Source organism: Tetrao urogallus (assembly GCF_951394365.1).
Source record: "Tetrao urogallus genome assembly, chromosome: 27".
Taxonomy (NCBI): domain Eukaryota; kingdom Metazoa; phylum Chordata; class Aves; order Galliformes; family Phasianidae; genus Tetrao; species Tetrao urogallus.
Window position 1 is genome coordinate 3456534 of NC_136840.1, and position 11041 is coordinate 3467574.

Consider the following 11041-nt stretch of genomic DNA (forward strand, 5'->3'; position numbering starts at 1 on the left):
GAAAGCCTTATGGGCTGAAATCTACGAACACTGAATAGGAATAGTACTCAGTATTGGACAGAAATTATTTATAATGGTTACTAATTGCAAAATAGCTGTGAAACTCAGCTTTTAAGTGTAGCATCTGTAGTACTCCCAAAGCTCTACTCTTGCAAGAGCAGAAATGGGAGCTTTCTTTTTGGAAACGTATAATTCACTGTTTATCTGCAATTTTTTTTTGGTCAGTTCAAATTGAATGCTGCTTCCTTTGTTGCTTTGGCTCCTAGAAAATGGAGTGGGTGGGTTCATTACTCAGTAGGTGCACGTGTTCAGAAAGTGCTTTGGGGCATTACTACTTAAACCAAAATGTCAGACAGAATCATTAAGGTTGGAAAGGACCTCTATGATCATCAAGTCCAACCGCTGACCCATCACGGCCATGCCCACTCATAAGTCATTCAGGTTGGAAATGAACTCTGTGATCAAGTCCAACCATCAACCCCCACCACCACGTCCACTAAATCATGTTCCTAAAATGGTGACACCCAATCTCCACGCCCTCTTAGTGAGACAACCAAAAGGCACTTGGACAGCCAGGTGCAATGGTGTGCTTGTTGGGCATGACCATGATCACAGTGAGGTTCAATGAAAGAGCCAGACACAGAAAAACTCCTTAAATTTGACATTTTATTTCATTGCAGAAGAAAATCCAACATAGGCCTCATTATGTTATGCATCTTCAATTATAAAAATAAGCAAAGAAAATAACTTGCATCTTTCTCATTACTATGATATGTTTCAAATAACCTTTATATGAACACACTGAGCTTTAAAAATGTAATTTAAACAATAAATAATGACATATACCAGATATGCTCACTGTTTATTCCAGTACTCAGCAAAAAAACAAAAACAAAAAACCAAAACTCTCTCCCCCTTCTAAGTATCTTTAAATTATAAATACATAATGCAAATTTATAATGGCACAAAACATCTAAAGTGCAAACAAATCACAATGAGAATCATGCAAACATTTCTAGATAAGCCCCTCCCCGCCTCCGAGAGAAATCATTTCTGCAGTGAACGCAAGATTAAAAAAATAAAGCATCAGAGATTAAATAAAGTGTGAAATAGCTGGACTTACTGTTGAGAATCATTCCCCATCTCCAGGGGGATTTCTCTCACCTAATTCAGACCTTACCCATGGGGCACCGTTCCCAGTCGATGGGAAGTGCCACCATGTCCCCCTCTGCTGATAAGGGAGAGTTTAAGTGACCAGCTTAGGCTAAAAGTTTGGCAAGGTGAACCCCAAGTCTTTGGATTTTTTCTGTGCTTGCAGCTTCCTCACTGAATCATTGATGTTGGAAGACCACTAAGAGCATCTGGTCCAACCACCAACCCATGCCCGTGACCTCGTGACAAAGCCAAACAAGCCTTAGGTTCCCACTGAAAAAAAAAAAAGATAAGTGAGGAGAACCCAAAAAGATCGGGTTTGGGCTCCTGCTCCCCAACATTAAATCAACTTCGTAAAGCTTTGGGTTTTCATAGATGTGCTGCACAAAGCAGCAGCGAAACCAATTGCCACCAGAGCATCTAGACGAGCTCATTGAGCTCTACTGGCATCAGCCCATGGGGAAGTCAGCTGGGAGCTGCTTTCTATTGCCCAGAGCCATCCTGCTGGGACACTCCAACCAAGTGTCATCTTTTTGGAGCCACTGCCCCCCCCAAAATACACACACTCAATGCACAACCCCAGCAGTTCTCCCAGTTGTGGTGTAATGCTGCACAGCGCACAGCCCCAGGGCTGGATCTTCAGCAAGAGTCAAACTTTTAGGGTCACGGTGTTCAAAGGGACTTTGGTTTTCACCTTGCAAAACTTTATGGTGTCGGACTCTATATACACCTGACTTTAAGAACGAGCAATATTGCATCTTGTTTGTCCTGGACTGCACGATTCTGAGTACTCAAAAACAAAACAAAACGAAAACCCCAACCCTCTACCGTCAGCAACATTTTTTGCTGCTTACAATTTCACGACAGCACTTTTGGGCTACATTTAATGAAGACAGCAGTATGAGAAATGCTGCCACTGCATCTGGTTTCAATATATTAGCAGCAAGTTATTGTTTAAAGGCTTTGTGGTTAAAAAAAAAAAAAAAAAAAAAAAAAGAAAGAAAGAAAGAAAAAAAGAGGAAAAGAAAAAAAAAAGTTATATTGCTTTAGATTTCGAAAAGAAAAAAAATAGATACCTCCTTTATTAGCTCTCTAACTAGTTGAGCAAGAGTCATCCACGCCGCAGACAGGCTCCAGCGGGACAGATTTTGGAGCTGGCCGTGCCGATCGCGTGCCACAAAGGGCTACTGTGCAGAGAGCGGCGTCGGGGGAAGGCCCCCATCCGCGGCCGTGGGACCGGCCCTGGTCCTGTTGGCGGAGGCTGCGGGAGAGACGGGTGGGAGGAAAGGCAGGTCTGAGAGCTTCATGCATGCGCCTTGCTTTGCTGCAGGAGCTTACGATACTTTTTTTCTCAAGATTTCTTTTCCTGCCTTTCCCCAGAAATGGCCTTTCTATGGGAAGTTTTGCCTTTGGGATCCCAAAGAACCGCCTGGCGTTCCCCCCAGCAGCTCTCCAGCAGCCTTAGGTACAGCTATGGCCACTCTGAGCTCCTTTTGCTTTTCTCTTCCCCATTTCAGCTACGAAGAGAGGTTTGTTTCTGGCCAAACATTTTCTCTCTTCTGTTACAAAAAGGCCACAGAGTAGAAGGTGAACTCTCGAATATGACAGAGATACTATTTCCAGGAAAAAAAAAGAATAGCTAACTTACAAAACTAGGTTTATGCAATAAAGTTATTATATTCTGCTCCTGTCAAGCAGACTCTCATGGAATTTATGTACAGTACATGACAGATTTTAAAACTATTTATACCACAGTTAGAGCAAGACCTTTAATACTCTTGTCTTAAGACAGGGTTTGTTTTTGTTAACTTCTCTTAAAGCTTTAGACAGTTAAATACAGTACATAGATGTTAGCTTTTAAATACAATGCAATATTATGTAACCTTCTGACTAGCTTTAACCACAGACTGGCACCGCTTTTAATCATTTCCGTAGTACAAAATGTTCCTTTCCTGATTTTCTGTGTGTCGGGGGAGGGGGGGTCATTTGGGCTCATTTTGCACTGTGGTGCCAGGTCATGGTGATGAGAATCACCCACAGCTAGTGAGTTTGGTAAACCAACCAACGGGTTCGTAAACCAACGAGTTAAAGGAGCTGTGTTGGAAGAATTAGGGACTGCATGACGCTAAGAGACCAGGAATATGACATTCATATTCGTCCATGGCCAGCACAGATTCATAACACGAATTCCACTGACATCATTAGGATGTGCAATAGTTGTTAGTGCATCTATCGTCGCCTACCAGCTTGCTACGAGCGAGAATCGGCGATTCTCCTGGGTGCCAAATCTTCAGACCTCAATGGTGTTAGTGCTACAGTACTTTAGGGTTTGGTGTCTGAAGGCCTGACTGCTGCACGGTTCTACTTGAGACTAGGATCGTTTGGGATCACTTTTTGTGGGGAAGAAAAGAGGGATGGAGACATTTTGACGGCGGGAAAGCTGAGACACTGAACACAGACCCATGCAAAAGTTGGTTGGAGAGGAATAGAAAATATCAATGACTAAATCTAAAACCAGTTCCTAGTTGTTATTAAAACTAGCTACAGTACACTTGGTTTGGGTGCATTACTCTTCTAGAAGAGAGACTTCAGCTTTGGTAGTGCTTAGCATCCCTTACACCCATCGCGCGGCCGAGGCGTTATGCGCTTTCGGCAGAGCTGCGCTTGGCGTGGGCTGGGCTGGACCCCTCACCTCGGAGGTTCCTGAAGTAGAGTTTGAGCTTCTGCGGCTCGGTGATGCGTCTCCTGGCGAAGTCCGTGCGCGGGTGGGCCTGGGCGCAGTGGTCTGTTTGCAGCAGGTGGAAGAGGCTCGCCATGTTGGGCCCGATCTTCTCCATCAAGCTGTCCTTGATGGTGCTCACAGTCTCTTCGTCGCACTCCAGTAAGCTTCTCACCAGCTTGTTGTAATACCTGCAGGACAGACTCCGTTACTCAGTCTCCCTATGGCGTGACCATAGAAATGAGGTATGAGCTGATCCCAAGCCAGCAGCACTGCACATGCAGCAAGACTACGGAAAGCAGAGTTTTAAGTCGTTCAGGATATGTTCATAGAAACACAGGGGCTGGAATCATAGCATTATAGAATGGCTTGGGTTGGAAGGGACATCAAGGATCATCAAGTTTCAACCCCCCTGCCACATGCAAGGCTGCCAGCTACCAGATCAGTGCTAGATCAGGTTGCTGAAGGCCCCATCCAACCTGGCCTTAAACACCTCCAGGGACAGAGCATCCACAACCTCTCTGGAAGATTTGTTCCAGCACCCCACTGGAGTGGTTCAGGATGTGTTCATAGAGTCAGAGAGGTTGGAAAAGATGTTAAGACCATAGAATCATAAAAGCTTTTGAGTTGAAAGAGACCCACAACGGCCCCCTGCAATGAACAGGGACAGCCGCAGCTCCATCAGTGCTCAGAGCCCTGTCAGCCTGACCTTGGCTGTCTGCAGGGATGGGGCATCCACCCTGAGGAGCTAAGTCGGTGTAACTGGCTTAAGCATGTGTTTTATTCTGCTCAACACCTCAAGCTTCTAAAGCTTCAGAAAGAAAAATAATCGCTTCTTTCCAACAGGCAGATACAGCCAGGATGGCCCTTCCTACAAAGGAATCCATCCCTGTGCTTCCCAGTACCTCTGAGCAGCTCTGGTCCCATCCCCTTTTCTCCTCCCTTCCCTTCCATGTAGAGAAGGACTAGAGGAGGGAGAAGCAGCTCAGCTCAGAGCCCGACAGATGTGTGCACTCCCTGGGGACAGATCTTTGGGACATACAACTGCCACTTGCGGTGAGCTGACTGTGCATTAAACCACACGCGAGGACCTTCTGCTTTCCCCTGTTGCATGCTTGCCTACTGCTGCCAACTCAGCCCCAAGCACACGTTCTTTGCAGGAGAAGGGACCCAGGAAATTGTGCTGATTTGTTTCCCCAGCACTGCTTGAGCTGAGCGGAGCATGGAACTATGGCAGCATGCAGCCCTGCGTGCACCTCATGCATCTCCCTTACAGGCAGAAAGTTGGGAAAAGAGGGGCAGTCCCATATGTTCTGGGCCACTTCTTCCTGAAAGGACAACGGGGAACTTATTTTAAGCCTTTAAGGTCACCGTGACATTTTTCCACGGGAGCAGAGAAGAGAACAACCTGCAAGAGGAGGAGGGGAAGGAAGAGGGAAATGGGACTTTGCATTCAAGCTCCTTTCCTTGTGTTCAGCTCTGCCCTTTAGAGCTGTCAGTAGAGGTCAGGTGAGGTTAAATTTCTCCTGCACTCGAACTACAAAAGGAGCAGAAGCATGGCAGTACTGTCATTGGATCACACACAGATGATGGTGAATGCATCTGTGCAAACCATACAGGGCACGAAGGACAGATCCTACCCACTGCCCACCACCATGCAATCACATCAGAGTGCTTTGCACTGCTGGAGCTGCAACCTGGCGGCTGCTGATGCCTCTCTAGGCTGAGAGCAAAAGCAGCAAGGCTTTCCTCTGCCCATGCCATGAGATTAAATCACAGGAAGATGCTATGACCTTTAACTACTTCCTCCTGGTGTCCCAGGCCAAGTGGCACATTCTTATTCTGACGCTATGTTGGGACAGGGGCTGGGAAAGCAGGATGCTTTAGGAGACCTTCATGTAAACTATTAGCTGGGAAATCCTGCTGCTTTTGTTACTCAACATGTCATAATATCCTTTGGCTTCGAGGCGGGTTGGCGGTGGTGGGGGAGGCGTTCCCTCTGCCTGGGGACAGAGCAGCTCTGCATTAGGCACAGGAGGAACGTCCCATCCACATGCAGCATCACTGCTGCTCCCTCTATGGTTCTTGTCCCTAAGTCCCCCTTTGCCCCACTGCCCCGCAGCCCTGCGATCCCTGGTGCAACCTGTGCAACGTGCTGCTGCTCTACATCCCAACTCACATTTATCTGGGGGAAGAAAGAAGAAAAAGCCAGACTGGAGCTCCTGGCTTGGTGGACAATGAGTTCAGTCGCCTACCAACTCCCTCCTTGCTGGAGGAATTGCCTTCCCCAATGTATGATTTTCTGGATATCTACAATGCAGTTTTCAGTGATGAGTTCATCCTGGACAGAGATGAAACACCTATATATCATCATCCCACCTATGCTCACATAGGTCTGAAGGCTTAGTATGCTTCTTGATGAAGTCAAACAGCCACCCCAGAGGAGCTCCAGCAGCTAGCCAACGCGTCATATTGCAGCTTGGTCTGTTTGCACTCAAATTCTAAGAGCATATTTACTCAAACTGCTCAAAAAGATCCCTTTTATCCCAATCACAAGACTCAGCACTGATTGTTCCAGGATTTAGAGGAAGAAATCCCTGCCCTTGCAGCGTGACTGCGCAGACTGCAGCAGCTCCCTGAAGCCTCTCTGTCCCTTGTCCTTGGAGATGGGGACAGGTCAGGTCTGTGCTCAGATAAAGCACAGAGAGCAGCGTGACGTGGCCATTCCTGCAGGCAGCCCTTGCTAGCAAGGAGGAACAGGGGTGAAACAACCCTAAAAGAGATCATTAGGAACACCAGACTATCTCTAGAATATGCTCTACTGGCTCATGCCACAATAACGTTATAGAATCTGTTTACTGGTTCCATTTCAGCCTTCCTAATTCTTCATATCTGGACCTTCATTTGACATCAAGCTCATTTGCCAGGTACCAGAAAACCAAAAAAGAAGAGAATGAAGTTGCAATAGGTTGAGTAGCTCTTATGTGCTCAATGCTATATTAATCATACTGGATTAGTACTGAAAAGATCTGTTTGCCTTCTGCATTCAATGAAAAGTCTTCTGCACTCAAACCAAAAGAACCAACATTTAAACCAGCTCCAGGCATTGAAGCAATGTATGTCAATGTCAATTTTACAGCTCTCCCCCGGAGGTGTTTATAAGTGTATTTATCGAAAAGAGAATCAGAAGAATGCTGGTAAAAATTAAGGATTTGAAAAGGCACAGCATTACAGAGGCTGAGCTGCATTAGGGCTCATAAGAAGTTAGAAATGTGAGGAATCAAATTGACCTTCTCTATGCTTACCATTTTTGTGTTGGATCGCATGAAGGGTTGGGTTGGAAGGGACCTCAAAGATCGTAGAACCGCAGGATGGGATGGGATGGAAGGGATCTTAAAGATTACAGAACCGTAGGAAGGGATGGGTTGGAAGGGACCTTAAAGACCATCCAGTTCCAACTGGATTTTCGTGTTGGATTTTGTGTTGCATTCTGGCCACGTACCGGTTTGAGAACTGATTTGGGAGCTGCACGACCTCTGTGATGGCTTCAGGATTCCGCTTTGCAATGCCACACATGTCCAGCTTGCTGTAGCACTCCTCCTGCACTTCGGAGATCATTCTTTGGAACGTGGAGCACCTCCGGATGGCGAGGAACACCTTGGATGTGACTCCATTGGCGATGCATTTCAAGCTTTCTTTCACAAAAGCTTTTCCCTGCAAACAGAAGAAAACCCTTAAAATGCAATAGATTTCATAGAAAGGGATGTAATAACAAACGCTCTGCTATGGCTGGCTGCTATTAATTACCCTTCCTGCAATTACAGACCTGCTGGAGGCCTCTTACCAAGCATGGCAGGGAGCTGGACCACAAGTGCTCTGTTATTGCAGCGTAGTTAGGAGGCAGAACAGCGAGCTCCTGTTCCCAACAGCTTTAAGCAATGGAAGCATTGGTGTGAGCAGCCCACAGCTTTGGGAGTACCAGCACCAGGGATGGACCTAATCCTGCCCTCCACTCTGTACACCAGGGGCTGGACGCATGGGAACACGTACACTTGGGGATGGAAATGATGGAAAAGAACCTTTGGCAGAACCATAGAGCTGTGATATTCTCCTATTCATCCTGCTGCAGCTCTGGAGGGGCTGATCTGGCCGTGCATTCCCAGACCCGGAGACTTCCAATTCAAACCCCAGCCCCGTGCCAGGTCCCACAGTCAGAAGACTCACTTTGTTCAAAGAACGTTTATATTTCCTCCTGAAGAGGAAACTTCGCTCTCCGCCCCACTCAACGCTCCCTGCCAAGTCCTCACACATAGAGTACAGTATGTGGAAAATGTACTGCAGAAAATAGCCCTGAAGGATGCGCCTGTGGCCAAAACCCAACGCTGTGGTTCAGAGGAGCGGCCAAGAAGAACTGCAAGAAAGGAAGGGTTAAGCCTGCACAGAGGAAAGAGAAATGAAGGCATACCATACCTGAGTGTCAAATTTAGCAGCGCTGTAGAGGAAGGACTTGCAGATGTCGTACATTCCATCCGTGTCACACGTGGAGTTCTCCAGGCAGGCAAAAGCCCCACAGCCCACCTGGAGGGCACTGTTCAGGCAGCGAACCACCTCGGCTGCGGAGAGAAGCACAAGGTTAGTGCCCATCACCAACACCAAGCTGTGGGACGTGTCATGCCCAACTGTTGGGCAACTGTTCCTTGGGATGGGGAGAGAGGGGACAAAGAGAGGCAAAAGGCTCTGCTAAGCGACAGAAATCGTGGAACTGCAAACTGAGGAATAGAGCCTTCAACTACCAAAACATTCAGCGGGTTACTGTGGATTAAAAGAGAGGTGGGAGCTGTTGGTCTTTGGGTAGATGGAGACTTGGAGGTCCATCCTAACCTAATTCTCATGGTGTGTGCACCCATAAACTTTACTCAGAGCTCCCATGGACAAGGGAGAAGCAAGGAGAATGTCATCCCTAGGGTGATAATGGAATCATACAGTGATTGGGTTGGAAGAGACCTCACTGATCAGAGAGCCATAGGACTGGTTGGATTGGAAGGGACCTTAAAGATCATCTACTTCCAATGCCCTGATGTGTTAATTTTCAGTGCTACAAAGGACTTGAACAAGAAGCTTGGTGCTAATATGGTACGCAGCAACGCACAAGCGTAGCCGAGAAAGGTTATGCAGCTGAAGGTCTGCACAGAGAAGCGACATGTGGGCACAGAAAGTTAAGGCAATGGAGATGACCATGCATAATTAACATCTGTGAGGCAGGAGCTGGTCTGTGCAGAGGGATATCCATGTCATCTCATCTTTTTTAGTGCAGATAGTATGCATTTTAACAATGAATCAGCAGTATTGCCACATGATTGCCCCGAAGTTAGTAGGGATTAACCTTTTTTGGTAAACTGAACATCTGCCCCCTTATGTGTCTGTGCAAGGCATATTCATTACTTTCGCAGATCATGTTACCAGACATTCTTTAGGAAGAAATGCAAACCCAGAGTCTCCCATCGAGATCCTAGGTGTGGGAAAAGTGAGGGTTTGCATTTAGTGGAAGAGGAAACACCTTACACAGAACTAAGTTGTAGCCTAAAGATGTATCTCATACCTAGGAGAAAATAAAATTAACAAAAATCGCCCAATTAACCCCTCCTCACGCTCTGCTCCTGCTTACATGCCTGAAGGGAGAAATATTTGGTAAGATCATCCTCTTCCCAGTTCATAACCTCACAAGTCATTCCCATAATTATGCTTCCACAGGTTCAAATTATAACTTTGCTTTCAGCAGACTTAGTATGCATTAAGCTTTTATTGTTTTAGGCACAGTGCAATAGTGAGACCCTATGTTTCTATAGCAACCAAATACAAAAGGAAATTGAGCAAACACCCTAGTATAATGCTGCAGAGCCTTGCAGATCTAAAATAAGACATCTGTTAATGAGCTCCGAATTAGAGACATAATATCTTTTCAGTATACTTAGAAGAGAGATTTTTAATTTCCATTGTTCAAGATAATGTGTCCAACTTATCTACGCATCTATAGTGCTCAAAGTGGAGAGACTCCAGTGCTGACTTGCCAGCAATTTTTTTTTTTAATCTATTGTAAAAGCAACTTTGCTAAATGTCACAAACGTATTTTTACAGTACCATCTAACTGATAGCAATCAGTTTGTGGAAATAAATGCTGGCGGCGGACAGTTTCTAGGTTACTGCATTCTTCAAAGTCACACATCTCCCCCCCTCTCTGAGCAGACAGATGTTTGGCAGAACAATGGTTCAGCCAAATTTCCACGGATTTTATCAACTTCCTAAAAAGCAAAGAATTTCACTGCAGGGGAGTTGGACCGGATGACCTTTAAGGGTCCCTTCCAACTCAGGAGATTCTGTGGTTCTATGGATTTCAAGTAGAATTGCAATGGGAGAAGAGAGAGATACATGCAAGCAGAAGGGGAAAAAGTGCACAGAACTCATTTAGTAGATGGGGGAGGAGGCGAGAGAATGAATTACATCCTGCAAGCAGAGCACACACCGGTTCCTGACCCAGCTCTGAATGAAGCTATGCACCAACATCATCCTCAACCAACCCCTTACGTTAATGCTTGCTCCTACCAGTTTATAAGGAAAAGAAAAGCCAAAAACAAAATAGAGGAAAAGATAAAAATAAAAATTAGCAGGAGATACATCTGAAACAGTGGAACCCATCGGGGCTGAGGCTCAGAGCCCTCCTTCTGCCTGTTACCTGAGTTCTGGGCTGCAACCCTGGGCTTCCTGGGGCTCACAGAGTCATTCTGTTCAGCTTCGTAGGACGCGGACGCACTGATCACCAGCAGCAGCAGCAAACCAGACTTTAGGAGCATTCTCTGACAAGTTTCCGCTAAGTGTGGCTTTTTGGCTTTTTTTTTTTTTTTTTTTTTTTTTTTTTTTTTTTTGGTGTATGTGTTCTTCCACTCCGGCTCGAGCAAAGATGTGGAGCTGGATGGGAATGCAAGGAGCGAGCCCGGGCTTGGGGGGGGGGATCGCTGCCCTGCAATGCGTGGTGACCCCTCCGGCTGCGCTCAATGGGGGACCGGGAGCAGCGCTGAGGGCTTTTATAGCCGCCCTTATCGGTCCCCCGCGGGCTGCCGAGCCAATCGCGAGGCGTTGGGCAGAGCCAATGGCAGAGTGGACTCATTCAAAGCC

The 11041-nt window shown here is 46.4% G+C and overlaps 1 protein-coding gene across 1 annotated transcript; it reads right to left on the bottom strand.

The window, feature by feature from the left end:
* Window positions 1–3791: 3791 nt before the first annotated feature.
* STC1 (stanniocalcin 1) lies at window positions 3792–10719 on the bottom strand (the record flags this gene model as incomplete). Its single annotated transcript, XM_079547474.1, has 4 exons — window positions 3792–4062; window positions 7374–7585; window positions 8342–8484; window positions 10602–10719. The coding sequence occupies 4 exons, from the start codon at window positions 10717–10719 to the stop codon at window positions 3792–3794; spliced, it is 744 nt and encodes a 247-aa protein (XP_079403600.1).
* Between the last annotated feature and the right edge of the window lie 322 nt (window positions 10720–11041).